At 36.6% G+C, this 26911-nt stretch overlaps 1 protein-coding gene across 1 annotated transcript in view; it reads right to left on the bottom strand.

Moving 5' to 3' along the window:
- Positions 1-19091, bottom strand: part of LOC149152551 (protein DMR6-LIKE OXYGENASE 1-like) — a 162554-nt gene extending 143463 nt beyond the window's left edge. Inside the window, exon 1 of the mRNA XM_089443520.1 lies at positions 18941-19091. Within this exon, the coding sequence (XP_089299646.1) occupies positions 18941-19091 (151 nt within the window). The remainder of the gene's footprint in view (positions 1-18940) is intronic.
- Between the last annotated feature and the right edge of the window lie 7820 nt (positions 19092-26911).

Below are 26911 nucleotides of genomic sequence, written 5' to 3'. Positions count from 1 at the left end.
AACAATGATCGACCATGTTCCATTGTGACATTGTGAAAAAAGATTATCTCAATATGAAAATCAACCATGGTCTACCGTCATCGACCATAGTCCAACATCACATTACGACAAATATTGTCTCAGTATGAAAACCAAGCATAGTAAAACATGGTCAACCATGTTATTTTAGGGTTTATAATATTTATCTTAGGGTTTATATACCTCAAGTTAATAATATTTATCCCTTGGTTTTAATATTATTCCCTTGGGTTTATAAACACTTTGGTTTATTATTCGCTTTAGTTTATAATATCAATACCTTTGGTTTATTAATCTAAAGGTTCTTATTCCTAGGGTTTAATATTATTCACAGGTTTTATAATATTAATAATTGGGTCTAATATAAATCCCCTTGGTTTATAATCATGGTCAACCATGGTTGAATGTCACATTGTGTTAAATATTTTCTTAATATGAAAATAAACCATAGTCCAACATTGCATTGTGATAAAGCTTGTGTGCACATGAAAGTCAAACATGGTCAACCATGGTACAAGGTCCTATTGTGACAAAGATTGTCTCAATATGAAAATCAACCATGGTCAACCATGATAATTATAGGGTTTACAAACTTTATCTAAGGATTTATTTACCTTGGTTTTATAATATTAATCTCCTCGGCGTAATATTATTTGCTTGGATTTATAATCCCTTGGGTTTTTAGTATTAATCCCTTTGGCTAATTATTGTTGTGGGTTTATAATACCAATAAATTGGGTTTATTAATCTAAGAGTTCACTTTCCTAGGGTGTAATATTATTCATAGGGTTTATAATATTAATTTTCGGGTTTAATATAAATTCCTACGGTTTACTTAATTAACAATAATTAATATAAATTAAACAAAAAAAGGTAATATTTTTTATATTTTAATAAATAATAATAATAATAATTATTGTTAATTAATTAATTATTACTAAATATAAATAAATTAATGAATTTTTATTAGTATTTAATTGTTATTATTATTTAGTAATAATTATTTAATTATTATTATTATTAACCATAAATAATATATATTATATAAAAATAATATTTATATATTTTTAATAAATAATAATATTAAATTAATTAAGTATTTTTAAATGATTATAATAATAAATTATATATATATATATATCTATATATATATATATATATATATATATATATGAGGATGATTAACTTCCACTAAGACCAATGTGGTATATTGGACCTCAAGAAAAGAGGGTCTAATTCTCATTCTTCAAAATCTTGTTTTTGTGATCAAGTAGCAGGTAATGAAGCATTCCAAGATCGCTATAGTTGGGATGCATTGATAAGTCGAGAAGATCCCATGAATATCCATACATATTCTTAAGATAGTTATCCCAATTTTCTAAGGGGATAGAATTATTATATTTAGTTTTACGAACAAACACATTCCACCAAAACTTTTGGGTGCAACTTTAGAAAGCTCGAGAGGATTCTCTTGTCTATTATTAATATATGACCTCTTCTTCCTCTTAATGAGAGATTTGTATATACTTATATTATGGAGTTTAATGCTTTCATTAGGCGCGTCCCTGATTTCTTTCCTGACACTTTTACAATCTTTGTCACATCAAGGATTGGAAGTTCTATTATTCTTATCATATGAAGTATTATTAGAGAATTTGCTAATGGTGATGGAAAGGGTAGTAGTAAAATGGTAATATATTTTATCAATGTTTTTATTATAAATTAGGGAGCATAAATCCCTTTCCAAATCCTTTAAGAAGAGGTCGACATTACTTCAATCAAAGTGAATATGACTTTTCTTTCACAGTTCTCTTGCAAGTGGGTGGTATGCATAGTAAGATTGAGAGATAAAGACAAAGTTTTTTGGTCAGAGTCGGGATCGTAACCACTAAGAAGCTCAGAATTTGTAATATGATTGCGGACATGGATATCGACTATGCTTCTACCCGGACAATGGAAGTAGGCCATCTGACGACAGAGAGGCAATTTATTAATACCATTACAAATGATTAGGTCCTAGGAACTAAAAATTTTGAGGAGCTCAGTGTTGAATAAGTTCTCAATTACGTCTTCAGTTTTTCTCTTGAATCTATTAGCTAAGTTAAAATCCTCATCAAGCCATAAGGGGTCAGGGTTAGAGTTGTTACTTAACATAATAGCTTGGTTAGTAGTAGTTCAAGCATAAAATTCCCCAAGGAAAAGGATATTGCCTTCATTCCTTAGGTTGTAGATGTTTTTCTAAGGTATTGAAAGAACAATTCTTATCCACATTGTTTTTCTTATAGGATGTAGAGTTGATAGGGGCAAAATAGTGGATCACAAGAAAATTCCTATTGGTAGTAAAATTAGATATTTCGATCTAAATGTAATAATATACATATAAACGGTAATGAGCACTCATTATATTAATTTTTGTGTTGGTCGCGGAAAAATACACGGGTGAATTACAATTTTAATCTACCCATGGGCTTCAATTTTGTCATTTCCAAACTAATTAGTTGAGCCCAATTGTTTATGATCACTACAAAAAGATACAAGCAACACAATACTCGTATTTAAATTACTAGTATATATCCGACAAAATTGAGACAATAGGATTACACACAAAAAACTAGTCATTGAAAATTGAAGCTAAGAATTAGGATCAATTGGGCAGTTCAAATATATGTCCAAATTTTCAACTTCAAAAGGGTTTCCTTGTTCTTTTGTAGGGGATCCTGAACTTAACACCTAGAGTTGAAGGTCTTCAATCACGGTGTGCAATGCTTCAACCTCGTCCTCAAGCTTAGAAACTTACTTACTTTTGTCATCAATAGTCTCATGATTTTCATAAGCTACGACCCTCTATCAATACATCAATTCCTTTATGTCTGAGAGCTCTACTTTAATCTCTGCAAGATTCTATGAACACTACAAACAAGCATCCAAAGTCAAGGAGGAAAAAAAAATATGTTAGAGACCCATTATTTCACATGACACCTCCTTCTCCATCACCCACCCACTGCGTGGACATCTTCTTCCCCAGGAACTTCAAGCCATCCCTTTAGAGTCCCACTAAATTATAGAAGAAGACCAAAAGGCAGTGTACTGTTGAGACCCTTCCTTAGTTAACCCCTTCGGATAACGTCTGGCAAAGCTGGAGCACTCACTAAAAGGGAGGACGAAGACTCAATCCCAGAGAAACACTGTAGTCATACACCCCAAATAGGTTACAATATTCTTCTCACTACGTGAACAAAACCCAATCCAAGCCAAATTATAAATCACAAGCAGAATGATAGGTGTCAAAGAACTCATCTGCATTTTATAACAGTAGCTCTGCAGATTCAAGCCCGAGCCACTGAGATCCTAATACGACATTATCATTTCTTTCAGTGGGGAGAGAGTGTCATTATTTAAAGACAGGAGCTCAAGCAATTGGGCTACTAGTCAGGGCCATGAGGAGTAAATGTAGCATGCAGGGAGAGAGGGCTCACATGGATAAATGCTTCACATTCTTGCGATAAACCTTGAACCTTGAAACCAACATGAAGACTCCCACACCTAATTTCACACTCGACCCAAATGGTGTCACATAGAAGGGATGTGTGTCATCACACTTGCAAGTAGAAAAGTATGAGGAGATCTCAGCTTATGGACGGTTGGGGAGTGATAAGGAGTGACGATATCGACAGTAATATGTCATATGTCTCAAGGATGAGGGGATATATGAGAGGGGCACATGGAAGGGCTAATCAAGGGGAAGTGTTAGGGAATGAGGTGAATACTAGAGACTCCATTTATTTCCAAAATTCCTCTAGGTAATCTACATGCTTTATTTTCCATGAGGTCTCCCTCTGAATTAAGGTTTCATAAAATGTACCACACTCGTGAGATTTCAAAGGAAGGAAGGATGCTTTGAACATGAAGGAAAGTCTGGATTAGGTGATTGTCTTGAGAAAAAGAAAAATTTCTTAAAGGTTTACTAATCAGATAGGAGTACCCCAGAATTGTGATGTTTTTAGCTTCCCTCTTCTTGGCTAGAAGTAGGACCATATACATGATATAAACTTATGCTTTATTATTGATCTCCAATCCAAGTCCCCATGCATACTTATCCACTTTTATTCCATCAGTATTAAAGAGAGTCCCTCCCACTCGTACCACCATTCTTTTTGAGGCACCATAAAATTGGAGAATCCAAGATTTGACTTTTAATTTGCAGTCAACAAAGTTGTAAAGGGCCAGTCGAATTAGCCAGTCAGGATGATATTTTAGGTGGATGGGTGTTATAACTTATCACCAAAAAATTGATCATCTAGCCTAATTTAAAGGATGGATAGAATTACACCATGTAAAGCCAATTTCACCATAGTAAAATTGCTTTCAGTGTGAGAAATTACTTAATAAACCACCATTGTTAAGTAATTTATAGTTAAACCCATGAAGAATAATTAAATAGATCACTATTTATTTTATTTTCTTCTAGGAATAATTAATTAAACCATTGTTCAATTATTATTCTTCGTCATCTTTGACCCAATCATGAAAAATAAACAAATAAATCATTAATTATCTTATTTTTCTCTAAGAATAATTAATTAATCACTAATTGATTATTATTCTTTGTCAACTTTGACTAAATGCCTTAGGAATAATTAAATAAATGATTATTTGTTTATTATTCCTTAACTAATTCCTTGAGATGATAAATAAATAATTTATTTATTTATTATTTCCAAATAAAAGTTTAAATACTTTTTCCCTCCTAAAAAAATTTAATAAAATATTTCAAGCAATTATTCCAAAAATGGGATCAATAATATTTTATTATTGCTCATTATTCGAGTATAACTCAATATTTTTTTAATAATTAGAAGGGTTTTCCATTCATTATTCACTTTTGATTATTTTCATTATTGCACTCACTATTGTAACTCTGATTATTTTCATTGTCACACACCATATTTTTATTGGGTTTACACATTATAGAGGAGAGAGAATCTACACAAGCTGAAGACATTTGGGGATAGCCAAGAACCCATCCCATAGAGGGGGATTGGTAACATCTATTTGTTCCCTTCGCAGGTGTTATAATAAAATTATTCTTTACAGATCTAGTTTCCATTGGCTGCTTCGAGTTATCAGACTTTCTTTTTGTTGTTTAGCTATGATTGTGGCATAGATCCAAGCTTTGGCAGGTTTTGTTTCTATTAGTTATTACAAATCTCCAATGTTTAGCATCCATTTATACTATTGAGATTGCTTGTCATCCACAATCTCAAGTGGGTTCTTTTCATACATGTTTGAGAACAAAACACTATAACAAAATTGCTGAATCCACTGTGGACTAATTCTGAATTAGATTGCTGGGTCTCCAAAACAAAATTGGAGACTCCATTGGGTTTTTATACTTCAGATCCAGAAACCTGGGTGACCTTTGCTTTTCAGCTTAGGGTTTCTTATTTTTTTAATTCTCTTAATGTTTCTAGTTTCTTAACCCTAGATCTGATAAATTTTTGACTTCCGCAAGCTTTCTGGTCATTTTCGCAGGTCACATGAACCAGATCCACGGAACAAAGATGAAAATTTTTAGCCCAAAAATTACGATCTGGGCTCCAGAATGCACCTTTCAATCAAAAAAGTGTGATCCCTACAGAGAAACAGGTCAGTGCCTGTAATTTCTGGGTTTTAGGGTTTTTCTCAAATCTCTTTCTGGGTTTTGCAGAGAGCAGTGTGCTGGGTTATTTGGCCTATGTCTCATCCTTCTTAGGCTTTGATCCACTCATATTTACTCGTCTAAGTTGAATTTAGCCTCCCCTAAGGCTTCTAGTATGCTTCCACCTTTGCTAGTTGGAGTTTAGCTAAGTGAGTAGTCTGATTTTTTGTAGTTCTTTCAACCACATTTTCTAGATCTGTACCCTTCTTTTTTAGATATGATAAGATAGGTTGTTACCATCCATAGTTTCACATTTACAATTTTTTGGTCATTTACCTTAGGGCCCATCGTTTTCCCTAGGTGTTTCACCCATCTCCCTATCTTTTTTGCAACGATCTTCCCCTCTGGCTTTTTGTTGTTACTACACCACGTTCCAGCGACTTAGTGTCACTTGATCCCAGTGACACCGACATTTAGATATCTTGACCGTTTTAGTGTATTTTCCATCGATCTAGCCACCAATAAGTATAGTGTTTGCAAGTCGAGTTTGGGTGGGGTTTAGTTAATTGTTTTTCTGTTCATTTTCTGTTATTAATTTCAGTTTATTTTCAGCCAGCTTTTTTCTTTTTAAAAAACACAATCAGAGATTAATAAATTAATAGACTTGCACACACAAGCACACCTTAAGTAAAGGGTGCTTGGTTTACACTGCCAAGATAAGACATAACTTAATAAATTTATCTCCCCACATTGAGACAAAGATATATTATTGATCTCCCTTCACCATTTCCATGTGCGTGCATCTTACCACCATTGTGCCACCAAGATGTTTTTCATGGAGACTATTATGACTTCACCCACAGTTTCCACTTGGGCATATTACTCCTCCCCGTCGGGTTCGAGTTCATAGCCCTCCCAGTCCCCATAGTGACTCTTCTCCTGGTTTTTCTCATTCCTCATCTGATTACGAGCCTCTTTCACCACATATCGTCACCATGTCTGGAGCCATAGCTGGTGCAGAAACCTAACTTGTTGCTGGCTCCAATTCTATCTCGATGGTCACATCAAATAGAATAGTCTCAGGAATCGTTCCCGTAGCCCCCATGCTCCCTTTTATGGCTGGGTTAAGTCTACTGTATTTTAACCAATTGATAAACGAACCGATACAAAATGATGTTGGCTGGACTTCTATGTCAAGTAATCTTCCTTCAGACATCCTGAAGTTTCAGCGTAATGCTAGAGAGGATCTTACCAACCATTTTTGATCTTTCCACATATGGTGTTCGTCCAACTCCATAACCGATGACTCCATTCATCTTCGGCTCTTCCAACGCACGCTCACTAGAGACACTACAGAATCGTATGTTGACCAACCCTCCATATCTCATTCTGTTTTCGTGGTGCTTGCTAAAGCATTCCTTTCATATTTCCAGCGACCTCTCGGATACCAGATTGGTACAGAGCTATTAAACACTTTCCGTCAGTCCTCTACCACTCGCCTTTCCAACCATGTTCAAGAGCGGCGACAAAGGAGGAGTAGAAGTCATGCCCCGCCTTTAAAAGACCATGTCTTTCTGGAATGGTTTCTTAGGAGCATTTTATACTCCATTGGGAAAGATATCTCATCCCATTTTCCTCAGACCAAGGAAGAAGCTATCCAAACCACCCTGAGACATGATCTTATTCATTCACAATCTAGTTATGTCTATATTGTCATTCCATACCTCCCTCATCGTTGAAGTGCCAATGCACTAGGGGCGTCTCACACCACCAAAGATATCATTGGATCCCTTTCACACTCTTCGCCATATACTCAACAAAGTTATGGTTACCAGCAAGGGGCACCAGTTCCTCTAACACTTATAACCCTCCTGTTAGCAACATGTTTCGAGGACCCCAACCCATCTACCAAAATTTTTCTCCTCCTTATGCACAGTTGAGCACTCCATCCCCTCAACCATTAACACCACAGCCTCCAATGCATCCTCAGCCCCAGTAGCCATTGCCCCCTCGGGGCAAGGTTTTTTCACAGTAGAGTGCTACCAATCCCCCAAATTCAAAGAAAAAGAATAAGGGGAAGGGTAACAAGGGTAACCAAGGTAATCAAGGTAACCAACCTAGTGAACCCCAGGGTAACCAACCTAACACCAACAACCAGCAAGAGGGTAGGTAGCCCAAGAAGAATAAGGCTATTCATATGAACAAGCCTTGTGAATGTTGTGATGTAAATGTCCATTGTAGTAATGAGTGTCCTGTTTTATCCCAAATGCGTCAAATGTGGGAAGCTCAAGCAACTTCTAGAGGTCAACAATTATCTCAGAATTCTATGCCATCTTAACCAGAAGTACTCACAAATCCTTTCCCATAGCAAGGATTTATTGCTGCTCAACCTCAGCCAGGTCAAGCAGCCCATCCCCACCAACCTTATGGTCACAATGACTACCAGATCCTCATTATCGATTCTGACAGGGTCAATACCTCTCATCAACAACCAGCTCCTCAGCACTCTGTTGTTACCATCTCAATCGAGTCATCCAGATCCACCGACCCAGGACCTCCTCCATTTGTGGGTGCCTCTCCTATGTTACCACCAGAAACCATTCCTCCACGTCTTAACCATCCAGGGGTTGTTCCAGCGGGACATTTCCTTGTTGGACAAATACCTTTCTTGTTTCCTCCTCCGAGAAACTTTTTTGTCCCTATCATTGCCTCATTGTTGCTTCCTAATGTGACTTTGGGGATCCGAGTATGGCACATTCATCCCCTAACAAGCACTCTACATGGTTAGCTATGACCATATCATGCTTTGATCCTAGTTCAACTGGTCCCTATGACCCCTATCACTGCTCCAGTTCAATTGTAACCTCAACATGAACCCATTCCTGTTGTGAAAGCATCCAAATAGTGGGGCAAAGCCAAGATGAAATAACCTAAGCACAAGGCTCCCTAAGCTTCTCCATCCCCTGAGGCCCCAAAGCTAACATCTCCATGTGCATTGTGTAGGATTGTTGGGAATGCCACCAATAATTGTCCTGAGCTTCCTCGTCTCAAACCTTTGGTTCATGAAGTTTTCCATTAGTCAAATATCCCTGAGGTCCAAATTACCTTACAGGGACCAGCCAAGAAAATCAAAATGTTGCGCCCAAATCAACATTGTGCCTTGTGTGATCATCATGGACACTATTCCCATTGTTGCACTCATCTCGTTGGATTTCTTGATTTCCTTGGGGCACTTTGCGAATACGAGGAGACTCGTAGTGGATCATCTACTCCTCTACCCATGGATTATTGTACCACTAGTCAACCAGAATAGGGGGACTCTAGTCCCACCATTGTCATCCCTCCCCCTGATGTGGAGATGACGGACACCACAAGCCATATCCTTTACCTGTCGTCATCCTTGAGTTCCTCGCAAAAAAACCTTTCTAATGTTTTTGCATGCGCTTCTATAGAACCTCTTTCGACAGAATGCTAAGTCTCAACATCTGTAGATCCTCCATCTACTAGCTCATCATCTACCATTCTAGATGATGCATATGTGAACCTTCTTGGTGCAGCAGGTAATGTCACTACATAATGTAGTCAATCTTCCTCCCATCCACTCATCTCCCAGCCTGATGAGGATACCATGGAAGATATGTCTACCGCTGATTACCCCTACCCTTATGTAAGGGGGCTTTTCTTCAAAGGATTTTGAAGGCCATTTCCTTCCTAATTCTCCCAATGTGCTCTACCTCAAGGAACTTTGCTCATAGCACATCCCTTTGATTTGTATGTCTTTATTTCTACCATGAAGTTGGGTAGATTGCATCATCTCATTTGTTGTCTTTTTCACCTTTCATGTGGATACATATCCACACCGTATATCGGTCATGCTGATGGTGCAAGTCCCTTCTCCCTGAATTTGGCCTCGACAGCTTGGGCCATTTTTACCCGCTTGCATATATTAGTCCTTTCAAATAGTATGTGCATTAGATCTTCCACTGATAATCAGGTTGAATATGATGCAGTGATAGATTTTTTAGTCAATGCCCTCGCTCATCCTATCCTTCATCTTCATGTTCATTTATATTCATTGCTACCTGTCATGCAATTGAATGGTGTGTATCATGTGCATAACCAAGTCCTATTTAGAAAATATCTATGAGTTAAGATATTAGTATGTGAATTTGAAACCATTACGTTATGTCATGTGCCTAAAGCCCAAAATCACTATGTAGATACCATCGCAAACAACATTCTAGATTGAAATTTATCACATGTATACCACAGAAGATAACCATAAATAAAACAAATGGTGAACCATCATCGTCATATAAAATTCATAATCATATTATGTATCATCTAAGTATTTGGAGCCTTAGCTCTAAAAACATTTTGTATGCCCATAGCATACAGGGGGTCACATAGACCCCTATATCTCCTTTGGAGGATCTCATGGCAAGTTGGACTGAGATGCCCGGAACACAATGGCACTCCATAAACTCCTCCTGCTAGGGGGCGTCATTCCCACCATTGCATACCAGATTAGTCCTGTCCATCACAGATACTTGCAAGAAGTATCCCATGGTTTGGGTCATGATGGTTTTCCCCTAGCCATCTTCTCATTTAAGTCTCAGCCTAGATCCCACTGAATCTAGGTATGGTCAATTATCCTCCCATTCCTTTGATAGTTTTTCCTACCAAACTCTCTGGCGAGCCATATTCACATCGCATATCGTAGACATTTGATACCACATCTTCAAATATTCTACTCTATGTCCACATTGTCCCCATGTTTGACTTCGTGGGTGAGGATGATTTTAGAGCTCCACTAGTAGTTCATTCTCATTTTCCTCTTCCCTTAATCCTTCAACAAGAACCATCATTCCAAGAAGCATTAAAGCCATATTTAGAAAAGTAAGGCCACCTAATTGAAAGTTGCAGATCCTAATTCCAAACATCAGATTGTCTGCTATAATCTCCACAAGGTTTAGGGCCCTTTCCTCCTCTCCAAATTCACCATAGCTCACTTAGAAAATGAATCCAAATTGGAGGGAAAACATCCTTTCATAGAAAAATCCCTAATTTTTCTATCACACATTACGACCTGACCATAGCTTAGTTTGATAAATAGTCAACACCATTAGAAATCTCTAATCGAGCTCTATAATCGGTTTTCCTTAGTTTTTTGTTATTTGACACTTCACCAGGAAGCCATCCTTCCAAGAAAGGTCACTTCATTGCCTCTGAAAATTGAATTTCATTATAGAGTGACACTTGTACTTTGAGGACCACCTCATCTTAATACTTTTCGTACCATATGTCAACTTTCATCATGAGTAACCATCATTTGCTCATGTTTTGATGGTCCCCACCGGGCCTAGTGTGTGTGGCAGTGTCATCGAGTCACCCTTGTTAAGATCATCCACGATGAGTCACCCTTACATTCTTGGAGTCTATTTCATGTCCCATTATATCACTTCATACTATTCGATCCATATTTTCATACCTTTCATCCCTTGTTCCCCATTTTGGCCTCCAATCATATTGTCCCCATCCCCTCAGGAGTTGAGTTAGTTCCTGCCATGCTAACAATGCCCTTTATGCTCTGACCAGGGTAGTCTTGTGTTTGTCCTTCAATCCCCCTTTTTCCGCATTATCCCTTGTTTTATTCCATCAGTCACATTACTATTTTCCCTCGTGCCTTAGTTGAGGATCCTCATTCCCTCACCTATCGTGGGCTCTATTCTGTCAACATCAACTCAGTTATTCTAGAAGAATGGCCTAGAGGGCAGTGTATCTTGGTTCTAGATTCCATTTTTGTTCGACGCCTTAGGTCAAGCAGAGGGTCTCATTATTTCCCTTTAACTTGGTCGTTTCATGTTTGGGATTCATACACTTAATGGTCTAGTGATGCAGCAGATTGTACCAGTGATTCCTGGGTGTGTGTGAGATGTTTAAGACCTCATGATGGGGTGGCCCCTTAGTTAACCCCCCACATGCCTAGATGCATACCTACTATGCTACAGACTCAGATGTAGTTCTGCAGAGATAATGATTTCGGTTCCTACCGATTGTAGTGTTCACCGCATGCACGTCTCCTCCAGATGATCCATTCAATTTTGCAGAGCCCTTCCTTGTTCAACAAGACTTCTTCAGTTGGTCTACCCTCCCTCCCACCTATTTTTTGAGTGAAGGGGCTTTTTATCTCATGTACTCAGATATTATTTTATTTATTCCTAGCTCATGTTTTTTCGAGGTTAATTATGTATGTGGAGGCATTGTATTATTTTTTTCCTCTGTTATGCCAGCATGTCATGTGCCATTCAACATGTACTTCATTGCTCAGTTTTATATTTCTGGGTGAACCATTACTTTTGTACTAAGCTATCTCGGTGCATATGGGTATGCCTCCCCAACCTCATTGAGGTCTAATACCACAACATAAAAGGAGACTTACATTAGTCTCACCCCGTCTGTCCCTATCCTCTTTCAATTAATCTTGATTGGTCTCTCTCTCTGACTCCCCTATGTTGTCTAGGGATTGTGTCTTTACAACGTACTTTGGTCATACATTTTTCTCCTAACACTTGTATGTTGGGGGTCGATCTTTGATCACTAAAAACTTGATCATCTAGCCTAATTTACTAGCTAGATCAAAGTACACCATGTAAAGCCAATTTTACCATAGTAAAATTGCTTTCACTATGAGAAATTACTTAATAAACCACCTTTGTTAAGAAAGTTATCGTTAAACCCATGAAGAATAATTAAATAAATCATTTATTTATTTATTATTTATAAATAGGAGTTTAAATACCTTTTCCTTCCTAAAAAAATATAATAAAATGTTTTGAGTGGTCCAAGAATGGGATCAATAATATTTTATTATTGCTCATTATTCGAGATAACTCAATATTTTTTTATAAATATAAGGGTTTTACATTCATTATTCACTTTTGATTATTTTCATTGTTGCACTCACTATTGTAACTCTAATTATTTTCATTGTCGCACACCATATTTTTGTTGGGTTTACACGTTATAGAGGAGAGAGACTCTACACAAGTTGAAGACGTTTGAGGACACCCAAGAACCCATCCCATAGAGTGGGATTGGTAACATTTATTTGTTCCCTTCACAGGTGTTATTATAAAATTATTCTTTAGATATCTGGTTTCCATTGGATGATTGGAGTTATTACTCCTTATTTTTGTTTTTTAACAATGATTTTGGCATACATCCAGACTTTGGCAAGTTTTGTTTCTATCCATTGTTGCAGATCTAGAATGTTTAGCAGCCATTGAGATTGTTTGTCATCCACATTCTTAAGTGGTTTCTTTTCATACATCTTTGAGAAGAAAACACTACAACAATGGGGATGGGGATGGTAGTTTTCATGGGTTACCAAGGCTCCAACCAATGCATCTCCACTAGATCTAAGGTGGAATCTAGAGTGGATAGATAGAATTTCAAACAAAACGACAGAGCACTAAGAGCAGATATGTAGCAGGTGGTCGAATGGATTTGAAAATAGGTTTATTTCTAGACTGCCAAATTTTGCAGAAAATATATTTTGGGAGAGCCACCCAGGATTCTTTAAGATATTTTTTGGCTGAAGGGTGCCCAAATAATATTTTGCCAAAGTGGAAAACAAGGAAACTATATCAAGGCACCATCGAACTTTACAGGAAAGAGTATGCAAGGTAGGCGACCAGGAAACTCCAGTGTGGGGACATGAGAGTAATAGGTGGGGGATGATTTCTTTTGATTTTTTGCAAAGAGGACATCGAGAAGGGAAAAAAAATCCTCATTTCCTCAAATTCTTAGCAATGAGGATTTTTTTATGCATAAGTAACCAACAAAATAATTTTAGTTTAGAGATGGAATTGTGCTTCCAAAACTTTCTCCATATCGATGATTTCAAAGGAATCTGGAGATTAAAGAGGAGGAGGGAATAACCATCCTTCATAGAATAGGATAAGGATCTCCACCCTAGCAATCTGATTCCTCTTTCCTAAGTGGTAATCATCCATTTAATTTATATTTCAGGACTTCCAGCATCTGTGATAAGTGAGCATGGATATTTCCAAACATCCATCGCTTCCAATTTCCTCTTTCATCCCAATTTTAGATCTAATCCAAGAGTATTACTCCAACATGAAGGAGATGATCCTTCAGAGGGGAGATGGAATCTCTAGCCCTAGGGGAGGGTGACCCGAAATGGAAATAGTGCAGAGGTTGATTGAGTTGCCATTTTTAGGGATTCTGTTATGGGTGTCGATAATAAGGGAAGAGGAATATCGAACGATATTCCAAAAGGGAGATCCTTGATTTGAAGAATTGGCTTCTCCTCGGATATTCTATTGTTGGTATTTAACCTACAATACTTTTAACCACCATTTTTCTTCTTGCACCTTTAATTTCCAGAAGAGACTAGCACCCATTGATATTTTTACCAAGGAGGGGTCTCAAATTCCTAGCCACCCATGTTCCTTCAGGGCATGGGCAATCTTCTAGTTCACCAAGTGAAGTTTTTTAGTTTCTTTCTTCCCCCCTTCCGAAAGAAATTTTCTTATATAGATTCCAAGTTTAGGCATAAAATGCTTCAGAGCCAATAATGAAAAATATGGTACAAAGGGATGATAATATGACCTTCACCAAGATAATCCTACCCATGCTATTGAGCTAGGAAAACCCCCAATTCAATAGTTTTTCATAGATTTTGTCCAATATCCCTTGCCATGATTTGGGGGAAGTTGTTTTTAATAATATTGGGATGCCAAGATACTTAAATTTCTTCCAGTCCCTAATGATCTTGAACCCAAAAATATCTTCAATCTTCTTAGCTTCTGTGCAGTAGTGTTCCAAGTAAAGATGTTCATTTTCTATCATTAATTGCACCTCTAGAGGCCTTTAATAAATTTCCTAAGGTAGTTTTGAATCTCATGTCTGTTAAAGTGGATGCTACTCTAATAAGAATGGTGTCATCAACAAACTTCCCATGATTAATGCTTTTTATCGCCATTGTAAATCTGATGCCTCGAAGGTTAGATCTTTCTCTTTCCCAATCTAACCTTCTTCCCAGGGAATCAACCATTAACATGTAGAGGAAGTGGATATGGGGCATACCTTCCTCAACCTTCTAGATGCCTTGAAGAAATCTGCAACCCTCCCATTAACCAGGGGACATGTCCAAGGGGGAGAGATATCGAAGACCACCCATTGGATAAAGGATGATGTAAATCTTATTTTCTACATTACCTTGAGTAAAAATTCATGTCTTAACCTGTCAAAATAATTTTCCATATTAATTTTAATTATCATCGCCAAATCTCCTCTTTTCCACCCAGTGTCCACAACTTCTTGAATCAAAATGATATTGTCAATGATTTTCCATCTAGTAACAAATCATTGTTGGTTGACCAAGATTAAATTGGGAGGGATTAGTTTTAGTTTGGATGCCAAAAACTTTGAGATGATTTTGTAAGAGACATTCCAAAGATTTATCAGAAAAAACCTTGAGATGGCAGAAGGATTGGATTCTTTGGGGATTAAATCCAGGAAAGTAGAATTTATTCCTCCCCAAATAGAAAGGAATTTAAGAGAATACCCTATCATTCTATGCATATCGTTTTTTATTAGCTCCCAAAAGTGTTGGTAAGAAAAGGACGAAAAACAGTCCAGTCTTGGGGATTTATCCAGGAGAAAGGAAAATAAAACTTTCATAATCTCCTCATTAGAATGGGGCACAGTTAGTTGAGAATTCATTTCCTCATAAACTATGGTGGGCCCATGTTCTAAGATATAATTCTTTGAATCTCTATCCCTTTATCTATCATCATGGTACAAGGCTTGGAAGTGTTGGACAACAAATTCTTTGATTCCTTCAAACTATGATATAGTTTGGCCCTCATAATGAATCTACGAGTTGGGATTTTTTCTTCTCTACACCAAGATTTCTTATGAAAAACTTATTGTTCTGCTCACTAGCTTGTAGCCATGTTCTTTTGGATTTAATTCTCCAATAATATTGCTCATTACAGAGAAGGGAGTGGAGTTACTTAAATGCATCTACTTCTCTTTGCAGTTCCTCCAAGGAGATAGGGTCATCATCAATATGCTCCTGGAATGATGGGAGCTTCTGCTCTGTCTCTTTTATAGGGTATTGTCTTTTAGCTTTACTTTCAGTGAGTCAGACTTTAATGTCCTTCTTTGATCTTTTGATATTGGTTTTCCAAAATAAAATTGGGCTTTCGTCCACCCATTGGGACCATGATTGACCAAACAAAATGACAAAACCATTGAAAATCCAACTAGATAGGGCATAACCAAAATGGGGTGGGGCCAAGTTTAAGGGAGGGGGAAAGAATTAGGTGGATGGGTCTATGGTCATAGCCACTATAGTGGAGGATAACGGATTGAAGGACCAAATTTTCCAGGCAAAGGAGGTCAGAATGGATGAAACAGTCTAGTCAGGCTGCTATATGGTCGGGCCTAGAGAATTTGTTATTCCAAATGTAGAGGAAACGTGAAGTTTTGACATCAAACAATCCAGGAGAGAGCATTAGATCTTCCATAGCTTCTTGGAAGGAATCATGAATAATTTATCCCCCCCATTTTTTCTTTTTGATTGATAGCGGTGTTGAATTCCCCTCCGAGAATATAGTTTCTTTCATATTTAATGTGCCTCAAATACATTAGGGATTGCCAACATTCCTTCCTTTCTTGAAAGTGGATATGCATATATGTATTGACAATAATACACATCTTTCTAATTTCTAAAATGGTGAAATATGTTGCAATCCAATGTGTGGTTTTGATAGAGTTTACTAATTGCAGATATAGAGGGTTCCACATTGTGCAGAGTCCTCCCAAGGTACCTATCAAAATGACAACTACCATGTTTCTTTCATTCCATAATTTGCGCTGCTTGTTGGAGAGATCATACTCTCCCAGCTTCATCTCTTAGAATAGGGCATATATTTTCTTTTCCTTCTCGATTAGGGATTTTGCTTCCATAGTCTTTTTATCTAAGCCATGTCCCCTAGATTTATAGGAGATAATATTCATTATTTACTTTTAGAGAAGGATGTCCCTTTCCGAGGACCTACTAGATATCATTTCTTTCCTCGTTTTTTCCCATGTTCTCATATTTGTTTGGGGATAACGTGTAGATACCCTAGTTATTTTTCCTTCTCTGTCCTCTCCAATATGATCTCTTTATTTGATTTACGACAACATCGTCTGAATTTCCTTTCCTTATCATTCTCCCTTTCTTTTTTGGACTTCTCATCAGCTAAGGTTCTAATTATAGTAGGGACCATACTTTATTTAGAGGATAGGAAGTCTTCCTCTTCCCTTTCCCCATTGGAGGAGTCCTCTGAACTTCTACTAGAGACTTTTTCCAGGGATATTACCTCCTTCTGTGGTGACATGTTTGTATGAGGATTTTATCGTTGAAGTTGTGCATGTTCATTAGGAGGGTGTTGTTGGGGAACTTCCTTTTTAAATATCCCAATGAGGGAATTGAATCTATTGGCATTATCGCCTCCTTGGCTTGAGGCAGCAGAAGGCCGATATCAAATACCCTGACTTGCTCCATGTTTCAAGGGAGGGGAAGAGTTGTTTTTAGAGGGGGAATTTGTTGACAATTATTTCCTCTTCTCTTCTTGTCTTGCCACAATTTTTCATTTGGTCCCTTCTATTGTGGATATTCTATACACTATGATTTTTGACAACCCTTTGTAAAGTTCCCATACTCATGTCAGAGCCTTCACTTGAAGGGGATTTGATCATAGTCCACCTCCTGGATATGGGTCCAGTTATCCATACAAAGTTGGACCTCTGCCAGTAGCACTTTTTATAGACCCCCCTGCATGAAAATACTAGCACAAGAAAACATCCCATCCTAAATATTTCCCAATCAACTTAAAGGTTGCATCATTCCAACGATATAATGGGAGACAGGGAAACTTTACCCAAACTGGGACAGTTGAGGGGATGTCCCATTCTAGGTTGAAGTTAAGGCCTCATCTATCAGGATAAAGACCCTCAAGACCCATGAAATACAGGCTACTCTGAAAGATTAAATCTTTATCTTATCTATTTTGAAAACAAAATGTGTAGAAACACTTACCACAAAATGAGGAGAGCACTTCCCCATTAATGAGTCGCTTCCAATTCTTCTTGATCCATGAACTAATTTTGTGAAGGGAGGACCAAAGGCCCATAAACATACCTATGAGCCCTCAATTAGCTAGCTAAAGAGCATGAGTTTGATCCAGAGGGATCTTTATTTTCATATTTCGAATTGCCTTCACTTTCTTCATGAATATGGAAGAGTTGTACTTTTGAAAATTGTGGCCCGAAGCCACCAACACTTTGAAGGTGACTACTTCCATTTCAAATTCAGAACTGGTCCAGCCCAGCCATGGCAGGTTGACCTTTGAAGCATGAGGGAGAGCAACAGATCATAAGGGATGGCAGAGATGGGAAGAAGGGAAAGAGAATGAGAGGATGGTAGGTAGGCTAGCTGCGAGGTGTAGTGCAGGAGAAAATCACAAGAATCTTTATAGTAAGATCCTTTCTTGTTTTTTCAAATTAATAATTATTACTACTAATAATAATAATAATAATATTTTTGTTGTGATAATTATTTTTTAATATTACTTTTATTTTTATTATTATATATTTATCAATATGAATACTAATTTTATGATTAATATTATATTTATACCATTAATATTTATCGGTTTTTTTGAACCACATTTACTAATGTGGTTGGTTTATAATATTAATATTCCTATGAGTTTATCAATCCATTGGGATTAAAATATCAACCCATTAGGTTTAAAATACTGATTCTTGGGTTTATAAATCCGTTATGAAAAGATAATGTACACTGAGGCCTTAGCCTGTACCTATCCATGCCTGAGTAATGGCAAAAAACAACAGAGTCTAGATCTAGACTGCCCATACTGGGAAACCAGTGTGAATCAAAAAAATTTAGTTTCAATATTTAGCTTCTTGCCCATGCAGAGGAAACCAACAATGCGCATAGTTTGTTATCAGTTTTCATAGTGGAACAAAAAACCAACTACAGAACCTAAAACTAGCAATTTTTTTTCCCTGGACCCCATTAAAAAAGACTAGAAAGCAATGTTCTAAAAACTTGAGAGAGAACACTCGTGGTTGGCTGTGTAGCAAACACAAGGTATTATATGTGGTATACACATGGCAAAAAAAGTGGCTGACTAGGATCGAGGCGGAGATGACAGGTGTTCCTCCACGATGAAACACCTGTAATCCTCCATGTCGCCACCTGCCTATTGCAAGGCCTACGTGTTGCCTGCCTATGCGCCAGATGTTCTTCCTCGATGAAACAGTAATAAGGGTCGATATCCTCATCTGTGTGCTGGTCCTTGTCTGCTTCCTTCCCTTCTTGTCCCATCTCCTGCTCAGTGTTCTTCCCTACTCCGTGGGTGCTCGGCTAAGGCATGTCTGGTTCAGCTTTTGTGTGGCTGCATCCTTCAGTGGTGCATCCACCACCCGCAGTGTCCTGTCCCTCAATTACGTTGGTGCTACCACCATCCGCAATGGCCTGCTCCGCAATGGCTCCAGTGCGGCCACCACCCTCAGTGGCCTGTCTCTGCAATTGCTCCATCTCGTGAAAGAAAATGGAGATAGTGGCAGTGATAATGGACCTATTCAGGGAAGAAGGAAAAGTGAATTGGGCATTTTGGGGATGTAGCTATCGATGGGATGGAGTGTTGTTAGGAGGTGAAGCAGAAATGGAAGGAAAGTTATTAGGACATGAGGCATGGGGCATTGAATGGAGGCAATAAGAACGAGAGCAGCCTTTTTCACTACGGGTATTTGGGTAGTGCCCAGGAGCCTGCTCGGCCAGGGAGGAAGTGGTATCCGAAACTGGAGAGTGCTAGGGTGAGTCAGGCTTCCTCTGCTTCCGCCCCTATGGCTACGCATACAGTGTCGTATTCTAGGCATATTTTCTTCAGAAGTTTGATAATTCCTTCCGAGATTGGGCTCGGGGTGATGCAAAGACACAATTAAATTTGTAGACTGCTCAACTGATGGATTAACAGCAAAGGTTGAATGGAAGACAAAATGTCATTCCACACTCTGGGTGAAGTGAATACCAGGACATAAATCAATTCAGCGAATGAGGTGGCAGTGTCTCCTGGTGGTTGTGTGGGAGCTGGGTGCTGCAGCGGATTGAGGGCAGAGGCCTTGCAGTGGCATAGGATGATGGACATGGGAAGAGGTGAAATTATTCCGAGAATTCATGTTTGTGCAGAGCCGAGGTGGGTGGCTTCTTACAGGTTGGAGATGGCGCCCCTTTGACTTGCATTTATGGCTATTGTGAATGCCAGTTTTAGGCCATTGTGCCAGTCTACGGAAGGCCATGTGGTCTAGCCACATGCCAACCCAATCGATCGCCACTTCATTGTCCTTGTTGATCACCCGCATCTAGGAATCGCTTAGGTTTATATTATTTATCCCTTGTGTTTACTAATTCCTTGGGTTTATAATTTTTTTTTAAACCCATGTGTTTATTAGTCCCTTGGGTTTGTTGATTTTTTAGTTTTATAATGTTAATCCCCTGTGTTTATAATATTAAATCCTTGTGTTTATTAATCCATAGGGTTTATTAATTCCTTGTGTTTTTAATATTTATACCTTAGGTTTGTTGATCCCTTAGGTTTACTAATTCATTGGGTTTATAATATTAATAATCTCATGGGTTTATTAACCCCTTGAGTTTAAAATGTTAATTGTTAGGGTTTACTAATCCCATGTGTTTTTAATATTGATTCCTTGGGTTTGTTGATCTTTTAGGTTTATAATATTTATCCTTTAACTTTACTAATTCATTGGGTTTACAATATTAAATTCTTGGGTTTATTAGTTGGTTCAGTTTATAATATTAATAATTCTTTAGGTTTATAATTTAATCCCTTCAATTTATTAATCTGTTGAGTTTAAAATATTACATATTTTAAATCCTTCTGTTTATTATATATATATATATATATATATATATATATATATATATATATATATATATATATATATATATATATATATCATTTCCAAGTAATGGTATAATATATTTTAGTTTAATACATAGTGTATATATAGATAATATTATTAATAGACTCTAAGTAATTATAAAATATATTGGCAATTATATTAATAGATATATAATAGTTATTGACGATAACATAATTGGGAGAGATAAATACATATTATTAATAATAAGTAAATGTTATTATTATGTTATATATGAACTATATTATAGTTTAAATATAACTATTAATATATTAACAATATTTTATGTAATAACTAATATTATATAAATTTACAAAATAATGTTAATATAATGAATATAATTATATAAATAAAAATATGGCTATTATACACCTATCGATGTATATCAACCACATTGGTAAATGTGGTTGTGTTAAAATTATGAGGCTTCTAGATAAGAGTTTTTTTGTGGCCCTATGATTGATTCAGTAAAAGTCATGGATCTATTGAGTTTGGGTGCCGTTTGGAGAAATTCTAGAGCAGCCTCGAGAGAGTGGCGATAGCCTGTCAAATGTGATGTTGGACATCCGTCGTTATTGGCATTGTAGTTTCTGAATCAGATATATCTAGGAACACAACTTCTGTATATAGTAATGTCATGGTTCAAACAATATCAAATTGAATCTCCATCTTTCCTTTTAAAAATCTAACACTAAATGACTATCTTAGTGACTAGAGGACATATATTGCGATTTAAAAAAAAAAAAACAAAACTTTACCTTATCCAAGGTTATATCGGCTTTTATAGCTTCATATCATATGGGTGCATGTTCATAATGTGCGCCACCTAATTTTATTTCCAAAACTCTCTCTTAAGCATAAAATTTTGATTGGACAAGCACAATGTTGGTGAGAATTTTCTAAAAACTCAATAGTACACAGGATATATGTATGAACTTTTAAGATTTATCCCTCCTTAGCATTGACTCTTAATTCATGTTGTTGAATATTTTATTTTCTCGTTAATTGATATGTGCATGATTTAAAAAAATGTAAATCATTATAAAGCATAAATTGCGAAATATTACAGAATTATTGTAAGTTTTTCAAATATCGGGTATAGAGATTGAGGAGCCAAAGGAGTAGTTGTCAGATGAGGAAGACTGGTGTCAAACCAAGCTTTACAAGAAGTATAGACTATATGAACAAGGCTCGATCTTATAGAGATCGCCCAAATATGAGATGATGATGCAAGAGATTTTCACAAACAAGAGGTTATCAAAGAAGAAGAGTTATAAGTTTAACTAGAGAATCCAGAAGAAAAAATAATAAAAATGATCACCAATTTGAGTACTAGACCAAATATGGAAGTGTCCATGTACAAGGAGTTAATCAATTGGATTGGTGCTGTGAATAAATACTTAGACTATGAAAATGTAGCCGAAGCTAAGAAGGTGAAATTTACAATAGCCAGATTGAATGGACATGTTACATTATGGCGGGAAAATGTGCAAGCATAGTGAAGAAGGAAGAAAGAACATTAACTGATGGGATAGAATGGTGGAAAACTTAAAAGGTATGTTTCTTCCCGAGACTATTAGCTAAATATTTTCAAGGAATTCCAAAATCTTAAGAAAAAATATATTTTCATAGAATAATATAAAAAAAGAATTTTATAGGTTAAGAATAAGATTTCATTATGTGGAAGAAGATCCTAAAAGGCTAACTAGGTACATTAATGGATTAAGGATTTAGAATAAAATATGAGTTAAATATTTTGTCTCTGTGTTGAAGAATTTTACCAAATAGCCGTTATGATATCAAAGAAGTTGGAAAGGAAGCAAAGTGAGAGAGGAGGTGTAAAAGATATAGAAAGAAGAAGAGGACAACCAAACAGGGAACAATCAAGCATAAGATGGTCAAGTAGAATATTCCCATCAAAAGTGGACGAAGTAGTTCCTATCATCCAACATCATCATCAAGAGGTAGTAATTCCTTTAAGTCAACACTATTGTCAAGAGGCAATAGTTCCTATCAACCAACATCATCATCAAGAGGAGAAGATTTTATAGGATAAAGGCCATATCAATGAGGTAGAGGATGAAATTTTGTAGTCATATGCTATACATGTAATGAAATTGGTAATAAATCCATTGTATTTATACAAAAGTTGACTAGTCAAGGAAGCACACATATTGCACACACTAATACAAAAAGTATAAAATCCTTTGTACATGAGAATGCACTAGAGAATAGAGAATAAACAATGATGAAAATAACTTTATTGAAATCCACTAGAGGAGTAAAGGAACCTACACTTAAGAAAATATTAATCAGAACTGTTTGTAAATCAAGGGGGAAAATGTTGTAATGTTATTATAGATATTGGGAGTATTGATAATATAGTATCTACAAAAATGGTAAAGAAGTTAAAATTAAAGAAAAACATACAACCCACTCCCTAGAAAGTATCATGGTTGTAAAAGCGACATCAGATACTAGTTAATGAAAAATGTGAAGTAGAATTTCAGATAGGACATTACAAAGATAACATGATTTGTGAAGTTATTGCTATGGATGTATGACATGTACTATTAGGAAGATAATGGAAATATGCCATTAAATAAATACATGATGGAATGAATAATGCATATAGTTTTGAAACGATGCATATAGACTTCTTCCATTAAAAACTGTAAGTGTAGTATAGAACAATAATTATAAAATGTTGCTACTGAGTGGCAAGGAGTTTGTGTAAGAAATCAAACATGAGGAGGTAAAATTTTATTTTATTGGTAATCCAAAGGTAATCCTCACGTAGACAAATTTAAATGATTTTCCAGAAGAGATTAAAAGTATGTGAATTGAATTTCTTGATATTGTTGTGAATGACTTACCAGATAAATTGCTTCTTATAAGAAGCATTAGCCATCACATAGATTTGATTCCAGGTGTTAGCATTCCAAAAAAAGAAGCTTATAATAGGAATCTAGAATAAAATGAGGAGATTAAGAATCAAGTATAGGAATTATTGGATAAGAGTCTCATCTGAGAAATCTTAATCCCATGTGTTGTTCTGAAAGTATTAACTCCAAAGGATGGAGGATGGAGCATTTGTATAGATTCCCAAGAAATTAAAAAAAAAAGATTTGGGTACAAGTTTTAATTACCCCACATTTATGACATAATATATTATTCAAGTGATGTTCCATATTTCTCTAAAATAGACTTAAAAAGTGGGTATCATCAACTTATAATTAGTTAAGGTGATGAGGGGAAAACATTATTTAAAACTAATCATGGGTTATATGAATGGTTGGTAATACCTTTCAAGATTACCAATGCTCCCAATCCATTTATGAGTTTCATGAATGATGTATTGACTTCTGTTAGGATCCTATAAATTTTTATAGGATCGTTTGATTATACCTGATCATTATTATGTTTGAGATTTTGTAAATAATATTTCATCCTTCAAATTATTTCCAAAGAGACACCAAGTATTAGGATTTGAGGAGATTTTTTGGATGAAATGTTTGGATCATATCACACTATATGTACTTTTTTAGAAAGTGTTTAGAATAAACTTTGCAACAATATATCCTGCGGCCAAATCCGACTCCTGGATTGAAAGATAGGCCAGAATGAAGCTTGCACTTCAAAAGCAGATAAAGGCTCAGGGACTATTTCTTCTATATTCATTGATAACTTTAGCCTTAAATCCATTTTCTCTCTTTTTATATATAATTCCATATACTCTAACCTTACTCCATTTTTCCTTTGTCTATAATGAATACAAAATTGTAGTCGCGTCCCATTTCTTTATTCTAATCGATTAACTCTACTCGCATTTCCATTTCTTTACTCTAATTACCAAACTCTAGTCATGTTCCCCTTTGTATATTTTAATATCATAAACCATGTCGAAAGTCCCTTTTTAATATATAACTATCACATATATTAAAAAGTCCCAAACATAAAACCTGCACTACCCCCGATGCAATAAACTGGAACCCACTCCCAGACACGAAATGGCATAAAACGTAATCTAATAAGATGTTGGGTCCACCCATGGTTTAACCTCACATAATTTCTAACCCATCGCAATCAAAATTCCATCTGATGGCTATAAGGCATTCCCCCCGCCCGCCGCCCACCACGCACCCCCCCCCCCCCACATTATGTTTCTATTTATCGGTGAGGGGGGGTTCTGAAAAATGGTTTCACTGCCGCTACATGTCCTCCCCTCATCATTTCACACTGCCCCTGTTAATACCATAAACCACTTTGATCGCCCTCTGAAAATGGTTTTCCCTTCTCCCCCCATAACCCACAATCATGGTTACGTCACCCTCCATTTCCACTTCACCGCCACTCCCCTACTGCCATGTATCTCCTTCTACCTATCACTTCCCAGCAATGATCCCAACCCCACCTTCACGTCAACTCCTGGCCTCCATCCACAATGCACTAACTCAACCATGCATGTCCATTATCCCTAAAATATATATGTTTCCCCCAATCGCTAGCTACCATGTGGCCCTTTCTATGCATCAATTCGTGATTCAAAAGAATCAACCCCCAGCCCCCTTTGTTTCGGTTATATTATTATTAAATAACATTGCCCATTAATATTAATTTCGTAATTTCCCAATATTCTATAAACAACAACAATTAAATTAACATAAAAGGGAAAATGGTTAAAATTAAAATAGTAGAAAAAATAATAGCAAATGGAGAGAGGACAGGAAGATAAACACCATTGCACATTCAACAACTACAGTGATCAAACAGAATGAAGTGGAATAGTGGGACAACGACAAACATCTGTCAACAAGACAATCAACATTGCTCATTTCAAGGCCCAGTCACTACAAGAACACCCAGAAATAGCATCAACACTCAGATAACTGATATTTTTTAAATAGTTTAGTCTCTTTCTATACTTTTGTAATAAATTCTTGAATCTTGTTTCCAGATATTTTGATAAATATTTGTAACAAATATTGATATTTTAAATCAATATATTTTGTAATAAATTTTTATAAATATATTGTCATTCTAGACCTTTCTTTCTACTTGAGTCACCTCTGTGTGCAGGAGGGTCTCCATCCTAAATTCATCTAACCCATTGAGATGGAGAAGCCTCTCTTGTTGTGCCCTTGTAACATCTAGATCCAACTGTGTTGCCATCCTTAAAGTGTTGTACTCAAACTCAATGGAGAGCAAAGCCTTCTAGCCATAGACCAAATCATAAGGGGTGAAGCCAGTGGTTGTCTTCCAAGTTGAATTATAGGCCCAAGTGGACTCCACTAGTTTGTCAGCCCAATCCTTCCTGCTGCTGCTCACCACCTTTGACAGAATTCTTTTCAATGCTCTATTGGTAACTTCTACTTGTCCATTGAGTTGAGGGTGGTAAGGAGTGGACTTCCTGTGCTTGATCTTATGCTAGTTTAACATATTCTCAATAATGTGTGAGGTGAATTGAGTGCCCTGGTTAGTGACTAGCTCTCTAGGGTATCCAAACTTGTAAAATACATTCTTGCTCAAGAACTCAAACACTTTCTCTTTTGTGGCTGTGTTAACAACTTTGGTTTCAACCCACTTTGTTGAATAGTCAGTGTACACAATGATGTACTTTTTCTGTCATGAGGGAGGATCAATGAGCCCAATGAAATCCATGCACCACCTGTCAAATGGCTCAAAAGTCATTTGAGTTTGCAAAGTTATTTCATCCATCGGAGTAGGTTTTCCCATTCTTTGACACCGGTCAAATTGGATGGTATATCTTCTTGTATCTTGGCGGAGAGTGGGCCAATAGTAGCCAACCTGTACTACCTTGAAGGTTGTCCTTTTGTCTTCAAAGTCACCTCCACAAGGCTCATCATGAAAGGCTAGAAGGATGTCAAAAACTTCGTCCTTTTGTACACATCTTCTCAGAATATGAACTGGGCCCAGCTTGAAGAGATTGCCCCTAATCCAAGTGAATGGGGTGCTTTTCCTTATAATTTTTCTCTTTTGCTTGGAAGAAAAATTTGGAGGGAACTGTGCAGCTACTAAGTAATTAGCTATGTCATCAAGCCATGAAGAGAGAAATGAAATGGCAAATAAATGCTCATCTGGAAGCTGATCATCAACCATTCCTTCCTTGATTGCAGGAAAATCCAATCTGGAAAAAAAAATGCAACTACATTTTCTCTTCCAGGCTTATCAATGATAGTT

The sequence above is a fragment of the Pinus tabuliformis genome, chromosome 9 (genome assembly GCF_031772625.1).
Source record: "Pinus tabuliformis cultivar Carrire ecotype Pingquan chromosome 9, CPIR1, whole genome shotgun sequence".
Lineage (NCBI taxonomy): Eukaryota > Viridiplantae > Streptophyta > Pinopsida > Pinales > Pinaceae > Pinus > Pinus tabuliformis.
Note: the sequence above shows the minus strand (reverse complement) of the source record. Positions and strands in the feature narration are given on the sequence as shown.